This window comes from Leuresthes tenuis, unplaced genomic scaffold, assembly GCF_036924035.1.
Source record: "Leuresthes tenuis unplaced genomic scaffold, fLeuTen1.0.hap1 SCAF_24, whole genome shotgun sequence".
NCBI classification, from domain to species: Eukaryota; Metazoa; Chordata; class Actinopteri; order Atheriniformes; family Atherinopsidae; genus Leuresthes; species Leuresthes tenuis.
This window is the reverse complement of record NW_027325378.1, coordinates 16,797,282-16,818,580: the sequence shown is the minus strand read 5'-3', so window position 1 is coordinate 16,818,580 and position 21,299 is coordinate 16,797,282. Positions and strand designations below refer to the sequence as shown.

Below are 21,299 nucleotides of genomic sequence, written 5' to 3'. Positions count from 1 at the left end.
CTCTTGTCGTTCTGACATCCAATCCCCAATGGCAGAAAAAAAACGTCCCAAAAAAGTCCCAAAAAGAGATTATTAATATCAATGATGATATCAGTGACCAAACCATGTGAGCTGCAGGGTGTGGAACTTTAGAGCTTCCTGTCATTTGAGAACAACTGATTCTCTTTATTTCAAACATGAACTGACATCTTGTAGAAACAAAATGTAAATCTCTTTGTGATCACACTACAGAAGTTATTTTTTCTTCACTTGAGCGTAGAGATCCTCCGGGCTGTCAGCAGTCTGTGTTGAGCTGTTTTCTGGCTCCGACACTTTGACCTGTGCGTACACCGTCTCCTGCTGCTGTCTGCTGTCCTGCACTGAGACGGAGGAAGGTTCAGGTCTCTTCCCGAAGTTCATCTCTTCATAATGGAGTTCTTCCTCTGGTTTAGTGGCTGGTGTTTGAAGAGCAAGATCCTCTCCTGTTTGACTCTGTGGAAACGTGTTGAACAAGAAGTACAGTGAGCTGGATCCTTCCACACAGAATGAAATAATGACTCGCGTTCAGTGAATGGTTATTTGATCCCAATTAAACAGCATTTTAATGATAAGCTTACTGTTCATGCAGCTGCTGTCAGGAATCTTAGACTACAATCACATTCACAGTGCAGTACTGTTCACAAAAGTTTAACAATAACTCACCTGAGTCTGATGTGGAGTTGGATGTTTGGACTTAAAGCACCTGGAAGACATCAGAGAGCAGTCAGAATAATTCTACTGTGTTTCAGGTTAAAACACAGAGACACACACAGTTTAGTTTGCTAATAATATCTATTCATATATTTTCCTTCAAACCTGAAACATGGCTAAAAGCATTTAATGCAGAACAATGAAAAAAAAAGAAAATAACAAAGAAAAAATGATAAAGAGCACGCATAAAAAACTAAATGTATCCTCTGTTGTTTTGAGTTGAGTCTTCATTTATGAGCTAAGTATCAGCTCATTGGGGCCCTTTAATTTGTGTGAGTATACATATATCCCACTGTCACGTGCCAAATGAACAAGGACCCGAGGAGTTGAGTCGTGAACGAATCATTTCTGTTTCCTGTCCTGCTGACTGAGCTTATGCAGCTGCATTTGCAATTTCTGTATAAATAAACATGTTGCACGGGAGATGAGTCGGCCCATCATTTTTTAAAAGTGTGACAAGAACTCACGAAGCAGAGCAACTTTCATCCATCTAACGAGACGCTGTATTCTCTCTCATACACTGAAGGCCAGTGGCAGAAATGTGTCACAGTTACATCTAACTCGCCGCTTCGCATCAATCAGACAGGGCGTTGGCTGATCTCACATAAGCTCACAGGAGTTAATTTTACCCTTGAGACGTCCCACACACATATACAGAGACGCTGTGCAGTTAACACTACACTAACAACCAGATCTATGAAGCCTGGGCTACACTTCTCTATGAAGAATGATAGTGTTTGAGATCATTTATATTCTGATACTCACCAAACAAAAACAACCAGGCAGATGAGCACAATGACAACAATCACTGTAATAATTGAAGTTGACAGCAGAGAGCTTCCTGCTGCAAAAGAAAAAAAAGATAGAAAGTTAGACAGCAGAACCGGAAGTCACAGTTTTACATGGAAGGAAATTTCTGCATTTACCTTCATTGTTCAGATGAATCCATGATGACGTCTGATTACCGAGAATATTTGCAGCCACACAGGAGTAACTTTCTGTATCTGCCACACTGGTCATCTTGAGTCTGTAAAAGTCTCCTTCAGCTACTTTCATGGCTCCATGTTTGCTGTTCTTGAACCAGGTGAAGCTGCTGATGGGAGGATTGGCTCTGCTGGAGCAGCTCAGGTTCATCCAGCTACCTGCTGACACCAAACCGGATGGACTGATGGATGCTGAGGTGTCTTTAGGAGCATCTGAGGAAAATGTTACACAGATTAACTTTATTCATCAGAAACGGATGAACCATGATGTGCTGACAGGATCACTTACATGAAACACTGAGAGTCACTTCTGTCTCTGCTGTCTTGACATGTTTTCCTTCATTCACAGGATATCTGACAGAGCAGTTGATGGTGTATCCATCATGTGTGTCTGACAGAGTGATGGTCTCCTGGATTTTAGCTGTAAAGGTTCCATCTGTGTTTTCCTCTATTTGTCTGTGAGAGTTTTGTTGGAGATTCCAGGTGAGTTCAAGAGGGGAGTGAGGACAGGGAGTGAAAGCTGAGCAGGTGATGGTGACAGACTCCTTCTCCTTCAGTTCACCTGGGATGTTGATTCTGGGTTTCCAAGCAGAATCTGTAGTTTAGAATAAAGTAAAATACAGAACATTAACAAGAACATAATCAGGTGAAGGTGTCATAATAAAGCAGAATCTGTGGTTTAAAATAAAGTAAAATACAGAACATGAACAAGAACATAATCAGGTGAAGGTGTTGTAAATATTTAAAGAATGTATACAAAATCCTCAATAACAAAAATTTTAAATAAAAAACAGACAAAAGTATCAACATTCTAATTGATGCCGATTTAACTACAATAAAAAGCAGTAATAGGTTTATGTAGATTTTTTCCTCATCTCATAATAAATGTGAAGACTTGAAAAGATGAAAAGTAACTTCTGACAGGAGCTCACATTTTTCCAGTGTTGCAGTTACAACATTGCAGACATCAGCAGAAAGATTGTTTAATGTATACTGTCAGTATCTCAGCAGTATTCAACTGTGATAACTTCTAAAACGACCACTTTGTGTTCACAAACTGCTTTCTTTAACACTGAACTCTGACTGATGCTGTTGATAATCCTACAGAAGATGTTTCATTTCACACTGAAGCTTAGATTAAAGGAGTTTGTAGTTTTACACTAAAACTAGAACTGATGTCACATTTTATTCTTAATGTTATAGACTAATGGAAAGAAAACTTTCTCACCTTTAACTGTTATTTGAATAGGATCATCACAAGCTGTTGCTCTGAACGGTCCGTTCTCAACTCTGAAGAAGTATCTGTCTGTATGAGTTGTGTTTAAATCAGAAAACAGAGTGGTGCAGTTTTTCTGACTCAGGTTTCCAGTGATCTTCATTTGATAGATGTTAGTCGACTTACTGCTGTTGAAAACTACATTGTTTGGATTCAAAGCAAACCTCTCGTCACTTTTAATCCACACTCCATAGATAGTTCCTCTAATGTTAAATGTTGTTTGATCTGTAGCAAAGCTACATGGGATTTGCAAACAAGATCCACTCAGTGCTTCCATCTCCTTTGGTGCAGTAATGGAGAGGCCTGCTGGTTTCTGAACACAACCAGCCAAAACACCTGTAAAACCAGACTAATGATGAACATAATGTGGAGCAAAATCTGCCTGAAAACAAAGTTCATGACACACAAACTACAGTTCAGCAGCAGCATGTTACATGTGGAGCCTTTAAATAACATCAGTATCAAATATTTCAGACCAGAAATGATTCAAGTCATGTTTCCAAATGAAAGTGAGAAAACAAAGAGCTCACCTGGAAGAAAGAAGACACTCAGGAACATGTTGACTGTCACCACGTTCACAGACAGGTCTGCCATGAAACTCCTACATTCCTCCTTCATCTCTGAGACTGAAAACAAGCTGAAATAAACGGTCGTATGTCAGTGTTTTTTTATAAAGTAGGATTTCAATTAACCATTCAGTTGTTTTTTTCAAGCAACTTTCAAACATTCAAACCAGAATCCGTAGTTACATTTGAAAGTAATTGAAAAATAAAATGGAAACAAAATGAAAAAAAATTCAAAAATATTTCTTAAAGTTGATATCATCTAAAAGACTCTACACCGAGTGAATCTCAAGTTTAAACATTAGAATAAGAAGTTCAAGTCACATTTCTTACCAAATTAGTCTGAAGCTGAAACAGGAAAACAAATTTGTCTTAATGTCTGACAGTTTCCTATTTAAGTAGATCAGCATCAAATAACCAACTTCTCTAATTAAAAGCAAATGTCCAATGAAGGCAAACAGTGTTGTTTCTAGATATCTTAATCCTTCCTTCTTCCTCTGTGTGAAAGAGGAACTTGAGCTCATCAACGTGTGAAAGATTATTTTTACCACAAGACTTAGTGTCTTCTGTCTGTTCAGCAGCAGACTGAATATTCATTAAAATACTGAAAATACTCTTACAAACACACAGAGAAGACGTTTAAGTCAGAGTAGTTTTGTCCTGTGCACAACAGAAATGGGATCTGAAAATCATGAACGCTCTTGAACCATTTTTTGAACCGTCGCCCACCTGAAAAAGAATATTCATAGTATAAAAGAGTTGCTTCATGGCCATATGTCAGAAAGTAGAGTGGTCATTTTAATCTGAATTTCAGTGGTTCTATCTTCATCATATTTATCTTTATCTCTACATGCTGCTGTGTCCTTGGTGAAAAAACTGCATCTTTTTTTTTTTTATAGCGTGACTGAATAGAAAAGAAAGGTCTGCATTTACAGAAAGATAATTTTTCATAACGCTGTATGATGCTTGTGTGAGTGGGTGAAAGAGAAAGACATTGCAAAGCGCTTTGTAAAACTAAGAAAAGGTTAAAGGAGGTGACATAAGTTTGACCTGTTTACAGTCGCTGTGACGATCCTGCAGAACCCAACTTACCAACTTCCTCCGTTTACTTCAAGTACTCAGCTATTTACTTTCTGACAAACTGAGGTTTATCAGGCACACACGTCCATGTAGTTCATATGTATTTACAGATTTATTGTGAAAACAGCATTCAATTTGAATTTGAATCTCTGACTGGTTTTCAGTGGGGCTGCACGGTGGTGTGGTGGTTGGCACAGTCGCCTCACAGTAAGAGGGTTCCTGGTTTGAGTATCAGCTGGAGCCTTTCTGTGTGGAGTCGTGCATGTTCTCATGTTCTTTGCATGGAAGGAAGGTTTTAAGTGAGTAAACTTGGCTGCAGAGTGTTACCAAAGGGTGGGACTATAGGTTAAGATAACAGTTGTTGTAATGGAACAGAAGAGGAAGTTGTCTTAACCAGAAACGAAGCATCTGGTCGAATGGTTCATTTTGTAGAGAAACCTTTACTTCCTGAGTTAAACGAGCGGGGACATTCTGAGCAGTTACCATGATAAGAGCTGTTTGAATAGTTAGAGTTCATATGCAGTGGTCTGCACTTACTGTGGTTCCTCCTCCTCTTCCTCACTGTCTGTGATTCATCGATGAGTGTGAGGTCCTGAACTCTGTGGTTCTGCTACTGGTTATGATCCAGCTTCTTATCACATGTAATAACTATGTGTTACCCCTAATTTAAAATGATTTTATCTGATTATTTATATTTTGCCCGGCAGATGTTGAGCCCCTGAACGTAAACTCAGTCTTTTCATCTTCACTGTAACAGCGATGAAGAGGCCTGCTGGTGTTATGTCTCCCAGAGAAAAAGAGTGTATCATACTTGATGTAAAATTGATGAAAGAGACGAGACCTTCCAGCCACTTACTGCCACCTTCTGGTGATAACAACCTACAGCACCAATAAATCATTTCCCAAACTTTTCTGTAGACGTAACTATACCAGCAAACTTGTTTGTTGAGAAGTACAAAGTTATATATAAAGTATAAGAATATTTTCTCTCTTTAAAAGATTCGGTAACAATCTGTGTGAAGGTTTAATATCAATATTTTTGAACATCAGCTTATCAACAACAGACCAAGTCACCATGTTCAGGTTCCTTTTTAAAGGCAAACAGACTTAAAATATTTTAAGACTGCAGCACAGCTGGTTTTGTTGTACAGCCACCAGATATCACATGACACATCACAGGAGTGATAGTGTCATTAAAAACAAAGATTCCGTTTCTCACAAGAAGCTCTTGAAGACCCACCTCTTCAGAGAGCATCTCCTACCCGAGCAATTATCCTGTACTTCCCTCTATGCCTGCACTCTATTTCTGCACTGTCACTTCTGACAGAGAATGACTTGTGGCTTCCTTCTGTGTAGCTTAATGTTAACTGCATTGTTAGATCCTCATTTGTAAGTCGCTTTGGGTAAAGGCTTCTTTCAAATGCATAAACATGTAGCTGAAGAACAGTATAACACTGAAAACAGATGTTACAGTGCTCTTTATGTTTAATGTTCGCACACATCAGTTATTAAAATAGATAAGACAAGAATACATGTTTTTAGACCATCAGCAGACAATTTAACCAGATAAATACAATTTCAAGTTTCTGCCAAATGCATAAACATAAATGAAATAAAAACAAGCATCAATTAGATTATAAAACAAAAAACAGGGAAGGTTGAATCATTTAATAAAAAAAGCTGAAGGGAATCTCTGATATATCATGATACTGATACAGCTGTTTTTGGTGACACAGAATTGCTGAGCAGTACAGTTATAATGTGTTTTACACCAACCAGTGAGGCCAGAGCTCAGTCCATCTACTGGGCTCTGAGTTAAAGCCGAAACAGCAGAACACACTGAAGAAAAGAGGGCAGGACGTCAAACATGAGACCAACCCTGATTATGTATTCAAAGCCTGCGGCATGTTCTCAGTAATTTGCTTTGGATTTACTATGATTTGGATCATTTGCTTTTACTTTCCAAATCTATAAAATACAGTCTTCAAATCAAAGGGTTCTACAAATATATGTAAAGTACACGTTTACACAGATCCTCTGAGTTGATGGAGTGAATTGTATCACAGGCTCAAACATTAAGCCAAACCAAAATGCTGATTAAGGAATAAGCTAAAATAGGAATGAGGCCTTAAATAACGCTTCATAATACAATATCAACATTGAAAAGAATATCAAAGCTTGTATACTTGTACTAGTGTAGATGACACTAGATTTATATCCTGCTGTCATGCAGACTCGTTCACTGCTTAGAGCAGCGAGATGTCTGTTTGCACATATCTGGCATGTTAACAACAAATTACATGAAAACAGCTGTTTGAGATCAAAATGAACATCTGAGCAATAGCACACAAAAATATCTGATTTACTGTATGAAGAACATGTGTTCAGGCAGAAATAATGAATAAATGGAAAATGATAATCTGCCCAATTTGACACAAAATATCCCATTTCACTCCACCAAGATCACTTGCAGGCAGAAATAAATGGAAATCTTTCCATTAACTATAATCTATAAATAAGTCAAATAAAGGCAACTAGTGCCCAAAAAACCTTTAACCAAACAATATATATATTTAGAAATAAACAAAAAAAAAAGGCTGAAGTTGATCATACTGGTTCAGTCAGCTCACCTTTTCTGGTTTGTTGGACAATCTCAATTGAAACAAGCTGAAACAAAAAGAGATGAGATAGATGTTAAACACTGATATTCAAAGGAGACCAGCTGCTCTACAGCTGCAAAGTATCAGCTCTATGAAAAGTGTCTCACCACTCAAAGATGATGATGGTACTGTAGAGAAATAAAGTTCCCAGGATCTTCACTACAACATGGACATCAACCCCCAACGTTGGAATATCTGTTAAGACAGCACGGTCACCTTATCCTTTGTGGAAAATGCTTTGGCTCTAAATTGTAGTCGTCTTTTTTAAGTTAAAGTTGTTTAAATCAGATAGAAACTGATGTGCTGATGAAACCTAAACCACAAGCTGAACCACTGACTTAAAATCATGTCAATACCAAACATAGAAATTAATGTCATACAATTAATTTGAAATGCATTCGATGGGGTACAAAAAAAACATTAGAATCAATAAAGAATAAGAAAAGAACAAGTGATACATGAGAGGAATCAGTTTAATTAATTTTACCTTCATTGTTCAGATGAATCCATGATGACGTCTGATTACCGAGAATATTTGCAGCCACACAGGAGTAACTTTCTGTATCTGTCACACTGGTCATCTTGAGTCTGTAAAAGTCTCCTTCAGCTACTTTCATGGCTCCATGTTTGCTGTTCTTGAACCAGGTGAAGCTGCTGATGGGAGGATTGGCTCTGCTGGAGCAGCTCAGGTTCATCCAGCTACCTGCTGACACCAAACCTGATGGACTGATGGATGCTGAGGTGTCTTTAGGAGCATCTGAGGAAAATGTTACACAGATTAACTTTGTTCATCAGAAACGGATGAACCATGATGTGCTGACAGGATCACTTACATGAAACACTGAGAGTCACTTCTGTCTCTGCTGTCTTGACATGTTTTCCTTCATTCACAGGATATCTGACAGAGCAGCTGATGGTGTATCCATCATGTGTGTCTGACAGAGTGATGGTCTCCTGGATTTTAGCTGTAAAGGTTCCATCTGTGTTTTCCTCCAGTTGTCTGTGAGAGTTTTGTTGGAGATTCCAGGTGAGTTCAGGAGGGGAGTGAGGACAGGTAGTGAAAGCTGAGCAGGTGATGGTGACAGACTCCTTCTCCTTCAGTTCACCTGGGATGTTGATTCTGGGTTTCCAAGCAGAATCTGTAGTTTAGAATAAAGTAAAATACAGAACATTAACAAGAACAGAATCAGGTGAAGGTGTTGTAGATATTTAAAGAATGTATACAAAATCTTCCACAACAAAAATTTTAAATTAAAAATAGACAAAAATATCAACATTTTAATTAATGCCGATTTAACTACAATAAAAAGCAGTAATAGGTTTATGTAGATTTTTCCTCATCTCATAATAAATGTGAAGACTTGAAAAGATGAAAAGTAACTTCTGACAGGAGCTCACATTTTTCCAGTGTTGCAGTTACAACATTGCAGACATCAGCAGAAAGATTGTTTAATGTATACTGTCAGTATCTCAGCAGTATTCAACTGTGATAACTTCTAAAACGACCACTTTGTGTTCACAAACTGCTTTCTTTAACACTGAACTCTGACTGATGCTGTTGATAATCCTACAGAAGATGTTTCATTTCACACTGAAGCTTAGATTAAAGGAGTTTGTAGTTTTACACGAAAACTAAAACTGATGTCGCATTTTATTCATAATGTTATAGACTAATGAAAAGAAAACTTTCTCACCTTTAACTGTTATTCGAATAGGATCATCACAAGCTGTTGCTCTGAACGGTCCGTTCTCAACTCTGAAGAAGTATTTGTCTGTATGAGTTGTGTTTAAATCAGAAAACAGAGTGGTGCAGTTTTTCTGACTCAGGTTTCCAGTGATCTTCATTTGATAGATGTTAGTCGACTTACTGCTGTTGAAAACTACATTGTTTGGATTCAAAGCAAACCTGTCGTTACTTTTAATCCACACTCCATAGATAGTTCCTCTAATGTTAAATGTTGTTTGATCTGTAGTAAAGCTACATGGGATTTACAAACAAGATCCACTCAGTGCTTCCATCTCCTTTGGTGCAGTAATGGAGAGGCCTGCTGGTTTCAGATAACAACCAGCCAAAACACCTGTAAAACCAGACTAATGATGAACATAATGTGGAGCAAAATCTGCCTGAAAACAAAGTTCATGACACACAAACTACAGTTCAGCTGCAGCATGTTACATATGGAGCCTTTAAATAACATCACTATCAAACATTTCAGACCAGAAATGATTCAAGTCATGTTTCCAAATGAAAGTGAGAGAACAAAGAGCTCACCTGGAAGAAAGAAGACACTCAGGAACATGTTGACTGTCACCACGTTCACAGACAGGGCTGCCATGAAACTCCTACATTCCTCCTTCATCTCTGAGACTGAAAACAAGCTGAAATAAACGGTCGTATGTCCGTGTTTTCAGCAAAGCAGATATGAACTAAAACTTATTTTCAGCAACTTCAAACATTTAAACCAGAAACTTATAATCTACAAAACAGAATTTATTGTGTCCTGAAGTATTTTTCAGCAGAATTCATGAAAATAACAAAAATGGTTAAATCTCAGACTGGAAATGTTAAAATATATAAATCATTCATATCATTGTTACCGTGATCCGCAGCAGATCAAATAACCAACTTCTCTGTTAAACAGTAAATGTCAAGTAAAAGCTTGATGGCTTCATCCCTCCTGCTGCCACCGTGTGAAAGAGGAAGTCAGACTGTAGTATTCTGAGCTCATTAGGGTGTGAATCACAAATTGTTTTGTGAAAGATTATTTTTATTACACGTCTCACTGTCAGCAAATGCCAGTTTTAGTCAGAGTGTTTTTATATTTAATTCAGGTGTTCATCGAAAACAGTTCAAAAAGATGAATTTGTGCACTTTTGCTGCACACAAACATGGTAAATGCAGCATTTCTGGTCTAGTTGACCACTCAAAGCACTTTTTCACTATAACCAACATTCATCCATTCACACACACTCCTACAGCACGTCTTACTCTATACATGGTTACAGGCAATGATGTGATTCTTTTTTTTAACTTCACAGTGAGTTTCATCCAGCAGTTGGAAACAACGACTGTAACATCAATAAAAGCAGCAGACAAAACTTGAACAATGAACAAAGCTGTGGTCCACAGATCATACATGCATGGTCCTAAATACACGGGGCTTAGGCTTCTTTGTAATCTGTTATTCATTTATTCTCCCAAAGGGCTCAGTTGCTTTACTTGTGAAGTGAGACAGGAGTCAGACAGATGGTTTTTAATCCTTATGGTTCATTTAGTGACGTTCTGTAATTATATAAGAGTCTAAAATTATACAGAAACCCACTACACCTCATTCTTTCCCCACTTGTAACAACAACTGACTCCGACCCAAAGAGGTGAAACACTGACACTGAACACTGAATTTAACACTCTCCACCTAGTGGTCACATATAGTACAGCAAATACAGTGAAAATGAGTCAAGAGTAAACTGATGATGAAAAATGCATCTCCACATGCTCTTTTTTACTAAAAGACTTAAAAAAGGTAATTTTTATTGTAAAAGTGCTGTCAGCAAACTACATAATTCTGGATTTTGAGTAAACTACGGTTAATTATTCCCTTACTTTGAATGTCTTTGGAACTTTGGAACGTTTTTCATTAAAGCAGTGAGACAGGTAAGCTTTAGGACAAATTCCCAGAAAAGCATCTCTCATCAACATCGTTTGTGTTTCTCTTTCTTCTGATAGCTAAACGCCTCAGATATTGGGATTGAAAATAAGCGCATTTAGACTTTGTGTCAATTCACAGTTGACATTTCCTGATACTCCGCTCTTACAACTGTAGCGTCATTGAACAAATACACCCTTCAAGTGACTTAAAGACAACATCAAAGGGCACATATGTCTAATATTTGAACTGCTTGACAAAAATCTCCATGAGCTGTTGAAAGAGAGACGTGGGAAACCACTCACACAGCAGGTAAGTGGATTTCATCACTCGACCACCAAGCAGTGGCTCCTGACTATCAAACGTGCAGCAGTGGGAGTAACCCCCCTCAGTACTGAAGAAAAGTTTCAGTCTTTATTTCTTCTTGTGCTGCTGCAGCTGCTCTCAAATCTCTGAAAGCTGCTGGCATCATTCACACAGATATCAAACCCCATAATGCCCTGTTGGCAAAGCAGAATGACAGGAGTCAAACTCATTGGCTTTGGCTCATTCCTGATCTCATATCATCATTTTTATGCATGCGACACTCAGCTGTGCACAGACCCCACAAAACTCTCCTCTTGTCGTTCTGACATCCAATCCCCAATGGCAGAAAAAAAACATCCCAAAAAGTCAGAGATTATTAATATCAATGATGATATCAGTGACCAAACCATGTGAGCTGCAGGGTGTGGAGCTTTAGAGCTTCCTGTCATTTGAGAACAACTGATTCTCTTTATTTCAAACATGAACTGACATCTTGTAGAAACTAAATGTAAATCTCTTTGTGATCACACTACAGAAGTTATTTTTTCTTCACTTGAGCGTAGAGATCCTCCGGGCTGTCAGCAGTCTGTGTTGAGCTGTTTTCTGGCTCCGACACTTTGACCTGTGCGTACACCGTCTCCTGCTGCTGTCTGCTGTCCTGCACTGAGACGGAGGAAGGTTCAGGTCTCTTCCTGAAGTTCTTCTCTTCATAATGGAGTTCTTCCTCTGGTTTAGTGGCTGGTGTTTGAAGAGCAAGATCCTCTCCTGTTTGACTCTGTGGAAACGTGTTGAACAAGAAGTGCAGTGAGCTGGATCCTTCCACACAGAATGAAATAATGACTCGCGTTCAGTGAATGGTTATTTGATCCCAATTAAACAGCATTTTAATGATAAGCTTACTGTTCATGCAGCTGCTGTCAGGAATCTTAGACTACAATCACATTCACAGTGCAGTACTGTTCACAAAGGTTTAACAATAACTCACCTGAGTCTGATGTGGAGTTGGATGTTTGGACTTAAAGCACCTGGAAGACATCACAGAGCAGTCAGAATAATTCTACTGTGTTTCAGGTTAAAACACAGAGACACAGACTGAGAGCGAGTTGAGACTGATACGAAGCAAAGATTATAGGATGAACATCAGTAAAAAAACATCAGATTAAAATCCAGTTTGTGGAAGTTACTGACGAAGGACAGAAAGAGAAGAAGCAGGAAAAAAATTCAAACAGGCTCATTACATTCTCACCTTGAATTAAAGTTCAGTAAAAACTTCTGTAACCCCCTGTAAAGTTTAGTTTGCTAATAATATCTATTCATATATTTTCCTTCAAACCTGAAACATGGCTAAAAGCATTTAATGCAGAACAATGAAAAAAAAAGAAAAGAAAAAAGAAAAAAATGATAAAGAGCACGCATAAAAAACTAAATGTATCCTCTGTTGTTTTGAGTTGAGTCTTCATTTATGAGCTAAGTATCAGCTCATTGGGGCCCTTTAATTTGTGTGAGTATACATATATCCCACCACACCACAGGTACAGAAGGAAGGAAGGAAGGAAGGAAGGAAGGAAGGAAGGAAGGAAGGAAGGAAGGAAGGAAGGAAGGAAGGAAGGAAGGAAGGAAGGAAGGAAGGAAGGAAGGAAGGAAGGAAGGAAGGAAGGAAGGAACGCAGCATCCATTAACACAAGGGTCACTTAACACGAATATATAAAAATAGTAGCCCTCCCTCAATTTTATTTTTAGGTTAGAGGTCACTTTCAATTAGGGAAACTACTGTTAATATAGATTTTGCTATCTTAATATAAGTGTAATATAAGTTTCGGTGTCGTATGCATCAGTAGCTGACGCCACGGCCAGCAGAAGAAGTAATCAGTACATGAAGAAGCACACACTGAGTATTAGTGTTGGGAAGTTCGACTCTTTTGACTGAATCCGATCTTTTACTCTCGAACAGTAAATTGAGCGAATCTTTGAACGAGTCATTTTGTCCATTTCTCCAGCAGGTGGCGCTGTAGCCCTACTGTGGGCGTTGCACAAAAGGCCCACGGTTCTAAACACTTAACACTGAGCAACAAAGTTTGCTTCAGCTGAGCTGACAAAGTACAATACACAAAATTCCACAAACAATTCAAATCATGTGAAAACCTGGGAAAGCAAATACACAATAAGGTGACTTGTGTCTGTATCCTCCCTGCCATTGTTGTTTAAAGCACGACACTGACTCAGTAGCTGCCACGAACGAGAACGATCCGTTCAGCTCTGTCATGTGACAGCTGGTAGAGGACAAGTGAATGTAAAACTCACATTCATTTTGACAATTAATAACACAATTAAGTGAGAAAAAAGTAACAATAAGTTCCTTAAAATGTTACATGGTGCATTTATTGTGTCCTATTACTAATATTATTATTATTGTCATTATCATTATTATCATATTATATTATTTTATGGTAGAGTATAACACAAAATCAAAATCAAGTATTTAGTCACATTATTACATTATCATTTATTTATTTACAGACTTCACGCATTATATACACAAGAACACTAAACACATCCAAAAGAACCGAAGACCACTAACTAATTATGATTGGGACCCAATCCCAATGCAGCCTGTAGTCCACAGCCCCGTAGCTGAGCTGCAGTCACATGATAAATGAACGAAACAATGATCCATATGAATGATCCGGTTTGTGAATGAACTGTTGTGCCTATTGCTCTTCAGCCTGAGCTGACTGTCACGTGCCAAATGAACGAGGACCCGAGGAGTTAAGTCGTGAACGAATCATTTCTGTTTCCTGTCCTGCTGACTGAGCTTATGCAGCTGCATTAGCAATTTCTGTATAAATAAACATGTTGCACGGGAGATGAGTCGGCCCATCATTTTTTAAAAGTGTGACAAGAACTCACGAAGCAGAGCAACTTTCATCCATCTAACGAGACGTTGTATTCTCTCTCATACACTGAAGGCCAGTGGCAGAAATGTGTCACAGTTACATCTAACTCGCCGCTTCGCATCAATCAGACAGGGCGTTGGCTGAGCTCACATAAGCTCACAGGAGTTCATTTTACCCTTGAGACGTCCCACACACATATACAGAGACGCTGTGCAGTTAACACTACACTAACAACCAGATCTATGAAGCCTGGGCTACACTTCTCTATGAAGAATGATAGTGTTTGAGATCATTTATATTCTGATACTCACCAAACAAAAACAACCAGGCAGATGAGCACAATGACAACAATCACTGTAATAATTGAAGTTGACAGCAGAGAGCTTCCTGCTGCAAAAGAAAAAAAAGATAGAAAGTTAGACAGCAGAACCGGAAGTCACAGTTTTACATGGAAGGAAATTTCTGCATTTACCTTCATTGTTCAGATGAATCCATGATGACGTCTGATTACCGAGAATATTTGCAGCCACACAGGAGTAACTTTCTGTATCTGCCACACTGGTCATCTTGAGTCTGTAAAAGTCTCCTTCAGCTACTTTCATGGCTCCATGTTTGCTGTTCTTGAACCAGGTGAAGCTGCTGATGGGAGGATTGGCTCTGCTGGAGCAGCTCAGGTTCATCCAGCTACCTGCTGACACCAAACCTGATGGACTGATGGATGCTGAGGTGTTTTTAGGAGCATCTGAGGAAAATGTGACACATTAACTTTGTTCATCAGAAACGGATGAACCATGATGTGCTGACAGGATCACTTACATGAAACACTGAGAGTCACTTCTGTCTCTGCTGTCTTGACATGTTTTCCTTCATTCACAGGATATCTGACAGAGCAGCTGATGGTGTATCCATCATGTGTGTCTGACAGAGTGATGGTCTCCTGGATTTTAGCTGTAAAGGTTCCATCTGTGTTTTCCTCCATTCGTCTGTGAGAGTTTTGTTGGAGATTCCAGGTGAGTTCAGGAGGGGAGTGAGGACAGGGAGTGAAAGCTGAGCAGGTGATGGTGACAGACTCCTTCTCCTTCAGTTCACCTGAGATGTTGATTCTGGGTTTCCAAGCAGAATCTGTGGTTTAAAATAAAGAAAAATACAGAACATTAACAAGAAAATAATCAGATGAAGGTGTTGTAGATATTTGAAGAATGTATACAAAATCCTCAATAACAAAAATTAAAAATTAAAAACAGACAAAAGTATCAACATTTTAATTGATGCAGATTTAACTACAATAAAAAGCAGTAATAGGTTTATGTAGATTTTTCCTCATCTCATAATAAATGTGAAGACTTGAAAAGATGAAAGTAACTTCTGACAGGAGCTCACATTTTTCCAGTGTTGCAGTTACAACATTGCAGACATCAGCAGAAAGATTGTTTAATGTATACTGTCAGTATCTCAGCAGTATTCAACTGTAATAACTTCTAAAACGACCACTTTGTGTTCACAAACTGCTTTCTTTAACACTGAACTCTGACTGATGCTGTTGATAATCCTACAGAAGATGTTTCATTTCACACTGAAGCTTAGATTAAAGGAGTTTGTAGTTTTACACTAAAACTAGAACTGATGTCACATTTTATTCTTAATGTTATAGACTAATGAAAAGAAACCTTTCTCACCTTTAACTGTTATTCGAATAGGATCATCACAAGCTGTTGCTCTGAACGGTCCGTTCTCAACTCTGAAGAAGTATTTGTCTGTATGAGCTGTGCTTAAATCAGAAAACAGAGTGGTGCAGTTTTTCTGACTCAGGTTTCCAGTGATCTTCATTTGATAGATGTTAGTCGACTTACTGCTGTTGAAAACTACATTGTTTGGATTCAAGGTAACACTCTTTTTATTCTTAATCCACACTCCATAGATAGTTCCTGTGCTGTTAAATGTTGTTTGATCTGTAGCAAAGCTACATGGGATTTGCAAACAAGATCCACTCAGTGCTTCCATCTCCTTTGGTGCAGTAATGGAGAGGCCTGCTGGTTTCTGATCACAATCAGCCAAAACACCTGTAAAACCAGACTAATGATGAACATAATGTGGAGCAAAATCTGCCTGAAAACAAAGTTCATGTTCATGTTCAAACTACAGTTCAGTTGCAGCATGTTACATATGGAGCCTTTAAATAACATCACTATCAAACATTTCAGACCAGAAATGATTCAAGTCATGTTTCCAAATGAAAGTGAGAGAACAAAGAGCTCACCTGGAAGAAAGAAGACACTCAGGAACATGTTGACTGTCACCACGTTCACAGACAGGGCTGCCATGAAACTCCTACATTCCTCCTTCATCTCTGAGACTGAAAACAAGCTGAAATAAACGGTCGTATGTCAGTGTTTTCAGCAAAGCAGATATGAACTAAAACTTTTTTTCAGCAACCTCAAACATTTAAACCAGAAACAGAATTTATTGTGTCCTGAAGTATTTTTCAGCAGAATTCATGAAAATAACAAAAAATGGTCAAATCTCAGGCTGGAAATGTTAAAATATATAAATCATTCATATCATTGTTACCGTGATCCGCAGCAGATCAGATGACCAACTTCTTTGTTAAACAGTAAATGTCAAGTAAAAGCTTGATGGCTTCAGCCCTCCTGCTGCCACCGTGTGAAAGAAGAAGTCACACTGTAGTATTCTGAGCTCATTAGTGTGTGAATCACAAATTGTTTTGTGAAAGATTATTTTTATTACACGTCTCACTGTCAGTAAATGCCCGTTTTAGTAAGAGTGTTTTTATATTTAATTCAGCTGTTCATCGAAAACAGTTCAAAAAGATGAATTTGTTCACTTTTGCTGCACACAAACATGGTAAATGCAGCATTTCTGGTCTAGTTGACCACTCAAAGTGCTTTTACACTATAACCCACATCCATCCATTCACACACACTCCTACAGCACGTCTTACAAATAAAAAGGCAGAAGTTACAGCAATATAACATTTTTATTGTTTTTCCAAAAAATATCACACCCCAGCTGGCTTTAAGGAGACAAATCAAATGACTAACAAGTCACAGAAAATGTAGCTGTAACACAAAGATGTCATCATTTTCATCCTACTGAGCCTCATGTTGCCTTTGAGTCAAACATCTGTCATGAGATCGTTTGCTCAAGTGATGCCTGAAACATCAGCAGCTTTTATGTGACCAACAGTGCAGCCCAGTGGTGAAAAGCTGTTCTACAGTAATGTTAGAGGATGTTGGCACAACAGGGAAGCACAAGTGCAGAAAATGTCATCAACAAATACAGTTTGTTTACCTTCTCTCTGTTTACCTGCTCCTAACTCATCACATCAGCTGATTTCCTCAGCTGATCCAATCACAGCTTCTCTCTGTCATTTTAATTCAATTTAATTCTTCAATTACAAACTCTAAAAATGAAATATTCCATATTTTCTCTGATATGATGCATATGAGATAACCTTTGTGTAACAATGTGACAAGATTGTTACAGAGGAAGCATCTAAAGTGATCTTTGTGGAATATCTCTTGAACAGTTGTAGTTTCACTGCTGCACGCCCACATCACAGCTCAGTGTAAGTGTGGTCGAGCTTTTCCTTCCAGCTTTCCTTAACCCCATGATGTTTTCCACCGTGGTCAAGGAGAGGAGCTTAGGACAAGTTGTAGGAAAGTCATTTTCTTGACTTCGATTAGACCCCTTGTGTAATCTCTTCAGTTTTTTTTCCTGTCCTTCTACAAACCTTCAGTTTTCTGATTTACACCACCTGTGTGTTGTTACTCGTTACTCCCCTCAGCAGGTTTTTAGTTTCTTTTGTTAACCTCAGCTTCAGTGACCTGTCAGTCAAAAACTATGAGCCAAAAGTCTCATCAGTACAGGTTTACTGGGCCTCTATTTATGGTGACTGAACTTGAAAAAAAAATCTTGCAGAATTGCAGACAAATGCTGTATTAGCATTAAACTGAAGGAGATCTCCTGTAATTCTACACAGAATTGAGCCTGTAATATATACTTTAGACATGTCTCGTGATTTAATTATTTGTGAAAGAACTGCCAAATGTGACATAGCAAGCACCAAAATTCTCATGTAGCGAGACGTTAAACTCTACATGATGACACAGAGTTCAAAATAAGCTGCGTTTCTTGAGAAAAAAAAATGTATGGAAAACTCAATCACTCTACAATTGGGAGGCTTTACTGTGAATCTGCATTAGTTTGTGCTGTGGACCAACATTACATGTTCTGTTAGATCAGGTTGATCTAATGTTTGATCTAATGTTAGATCATTAGATCAGGTTGATCTAATGTTTGATCTAATGTTAGATCATTAGATCAGGTTGAAAGCCTCTGTAAAATGATGGAAGTAACTTAATGTGGCACAAATGTTCAGTTGTATCTCACACAGTCTGTTGTAATAATATAAATGATATGAAAAAATGACTCAATCACTGAACAAAAAGTATTTTACATTGTTGCCCACCAATAAACAGGACATGACATTCACTTACATTTTGAATAATAATGTAATTTGTTGAGATTCAAATTGTAAATAAAGTAAAAACAGCCTAAATAAATTAAAACTGAACAAGCAGCTCACCTGAAAGAAAGAATAGATTCAATCTCGCCACAGTCAAAGGGAAAGCTGCAATGAGACCCATCACCTGGATATACAAACACAAAACCCACGACATAAGAACTTTTCTATTCCATCTTAGCTCTTTACAGTTATACTTTACTTGTACAGCAAGTGACATTTAAGAGCTTATGTGGATTCTAAATGATACTCAAAACACTGAAATTTCCTCCTTTTTGGGGATGCAGGTTTCTTCTAAATCAAACTTAAGATTACAGGAAAAATTGTTAATTTTGTACATTTTTCTGACCTGCGTTGATCAAATGTCATTTCCACCATATCTCAATATACATCTGTTATTTAATTATAAATAACTTATACGACAATACAATTGTCTGGGACCCCTTTTTGTAGACTTTTTACCAGTTTCACCAAAATGTACAATAATCATATTTATAAATTAAATAAATCAAATCTCTTAAAGGGCAACTCCGGTATTTTTAAACCTAGACCTTATTTCTGGTATGAAATTGTCACGTACCAGAGAGGGATTCAGGACGCAGACGCAGGGTCGTGCGGTTTCAAGAGGTTTTATTATCACTCAAGACAACAGATGACGGCACTGCAGGGCGATCTCCCGCAGCGCAAACGAAAAGGCTAGAAACGCCTAAGCGCTCTCCTCCGTATCTACGAGGGAGGAGGAGCGCGGCTATGAAAGTTAACAAACTTCAAATCTCTCCACAACGGGAGGAAAACCAAAAGCTATGAACTCTTAACAAAACAAAGACTCGCTCTCAAAAGGAAGCGGATAAAACAAAGGCGCACTCGTTACAATAACAGAGGCTCTATGAAACTTTAACTTTACGCTCTCCTTTAATGGAGGCGACCATGACAAGTAACAACGAAAAATCACTCCGTGAAAATGGAGGAAAAACAAAGCTATGGAACTTACCGTAACAATAAATAAACTAAGGCTATGGCTGTGGAATAAATGACAAAGCAAGGTGCGCTGCAGGAGAGTCGCTCACTGCAGGCTCGTGGGATCTGTGGCAAACAAGACAAGGTGGCTGGTAGTGACGCTCGAACAGAGACAACATACTGGCACAAGACAAGGGAAACGCCTATTTGACTATACGACTATTTGAACACATGAGGGACCAAGGGGAAAAACTTGGTAATCAGGGAAGACAATGAGACGCATGACACGGGAGGAAGAGCAAGTTACCTGAAACGAGAGGACAAGGTTAGTGCTTTTTTTCAAAATAAAACAGGAAATGACGAGCCAAGACATGGAACAGAGAATAAACCGTGACAGAAATACGTTTATCTACTCACCGAGAATGGTTTGGTGAAAGTCGGCGTCCTTCAGAAGATATTTAGATAACTGGCGATAACACATAAGGCAGCTGATAAGCAAAGCCTACAAGCAAATAGAGTATAGACACAAATCTGCATGACTGTGTATTACTGCGTAAACTTCCTCAGTCCTTTTTTTTTTTATCTTTGGCAATGTAAAAAAAATAAAAGTAAGTAATTTAATCAAAACCACTGTCAGTGTGTGAGATGTTATTGATCAGAGTTGTTGCTGAGTGTGTGAACATATGAGAGCAAACCCTCGCTCTCTCTTCAAGGATTGCATTCACAGTGCCACTCTCACTCTTCAGCTCAGCCACCATGTTTGGCCTCTGCTTCTTCAGAAAGAGCATGTAAGCATTTGGTGATTTAATGCATGCATCACACTTTTTTCCACAGAGGGAAAGCAAAGCAACTGAGGAGAATAAGGACTCATATGTTGCCACTGTTATGAATTTTGAGGAAAGGAGAAATTTTAAGGAGAAACATAATTCCACAAAAGGAACTGATTTGTCATTAAATTGTGAATGTAATATTTCCATAGAGACACCATCTTTTTTAACAGATCTAAAGCCAGTCACAATAGAAGACAATCACATTTTGAATTTAATCATAAAAGGTGAGCTTACCCTGGACAATAAGCATTCAGTGTGTTTACATACAAACATAAATTGCCATGGTTTCATTTATCTTTCATCAGAATATGTGTTACTGATCTCACTGTGACAGGATTAGTATGGGCGGATTGTAGGTGGAATGTATTCTGGTCTTGCTACTGGAGTCTGAGTTTAAATGGTAAATGGTAAATGTACTTGTATAGCGCTTTTCTAGTCTAACTGACCACTCAAAGCGCTTCTAACACTACATGCCACATTCACCCACTCACACACTCATACATACAGCACGTCTTAAGATACACATAACTACGTGCTTTCTAATCATCCATACCCTGATGGATACATCAGGAGGGGGTTCAGTGAGGGTGGGGGTTCAGTGTCTTGCCCAAGGACACTTCGACATGTAACCTGGGGAAGCCGACCTTCCGATTGGTAGGCGACTGCTCTTCCTCTTGAGCTACAGCCGCCCCGTTTACAGTTTAGCCCTCTGGTCCTCTATTATGGGCCTTATTTGGAAAGAAAAACCTTCAAGAACTATGCCAGGAGTCAGCAGCACTCAATGGGGTTACATGGCACTGTAAAAATCATAATAATGGCTAAATTACAACA

The 21,299-nt window shown here is 38.4% G+C and overlaps 3 protein-coding genes across 3 annotated transcripts; all 3 read right to left on the bottom strand.

The window, feature by feature from the left end:
• Positions 1-234: 234 nt before the first annotated feature.
• LOC140284400 (sialic acid-binding Ig-like lectin 13) lies at positions 235-3,606 on the bottom strand. The gene is made up of 7 exons (XM_072378273.1): positions 3,559-3,606; positions 2,941-3,301; positions 2,002-2,307; positions 1,656-1,925; positions 1,495-1,570; positions 682-721; positions 235-471 (listed from the first exon to the last, which is right to left on the bottom strand). The coding sequence occupies exons 1-7, from the start codon at positions 3,604-3,606 to the stop codon at positions 235-237; spliced, it is 1,338 nt and encodes a 445-aa protein (XP_072234374.1).
• Positions 3,607-7,394: 3,788 nt separating this feature from the next.
• On the bottom strand, positions 7,395-9,627 carry LOC140284399 (sialic acid-binding Ig-like lectin 10). Its single transcript, XM_072378272.1, is given in 5 exon segments — positions 7,395-7,486; positions 7,779-8,048; positions 8,125-8,430; positions 8,986-9,369; positions 9,564-9,627. Coding segments are annotated over 5 exon segments (1,116 nt in total).
• Positions 9,628-11,782: 2,155 nt separating this feature from the next.
• LOC140284396 (sialic acid-binding Ig-like lectin 14) lies at positions 11,783-16,483 on the bottom strand. The gene is made up of 7 exons (XM_072378271.1): positions 16,396-16,483; positions 15,815-16,198; positions 14,955-15,260; positions 14,611-14,880; positions 14,450-14,525; positions 12,230-12,269; positions 11,783-12,019 (listed from the first exon to the last, which is right to left on the bottom strand). Exons 1-7 carry the CDS (start codon positions 16,481-16,483, stop codon positions 11,783-11,785), a joined length of 1,401 nt encoding a protein of 466 aa, XP_072234372.1.
• Positions 16,484-21,299: the final 4,816 nt, after the last annotated feature.

Excerpts from the sequence above, each read along its gene's own strand:
- LOC140284396 (XM_072378271.1), bottom strand. The coding sequence starts at position 16,483 with ATGAAGGAGGAATGTAGGAGTTTCATGGCAGCCCTGTCTGTGAACGTG. Across the intron at positions 12,270-14,449 it reads TGCCTGGTTGTTTTTGTTTG|GTGCTTTAAGTCCAAACATC; the intron begins GTGAGTATCAGA and ends GATGTCTTCCAG. Across the intron at positions 12,020-12,229 it reads CAACTCCACATCAGACTCAG|AGTCAAACAGGAGAGGATCT; the intron begins GTGAGTTATTGT and ends ACGTTTCCACAG.
- LOC140284400 (XM_072378273.1), bottom strand. The coding sequence starts at position 3,606 with ATGAAGGAGGAATGTAGGAGTTTCATGGCAGACCTGTCTGTGAACGTG. Across the intron at positions 2,308-2,940 it reads TATTCAAATAACAGTTAAAG|ATTCTGCTTGGAAACCCAGA; the intron begins GTGAGAAAGTTT and ends TCTAAACTACAG. Across the intron at positions 1,571-1,655 it reads GATTCATCTGAACAATGAAG|GAAGCTCTCTGCTGTCAACT; the intron begins GTAAATGCAGAA and ends CTTTTGCAGCAG.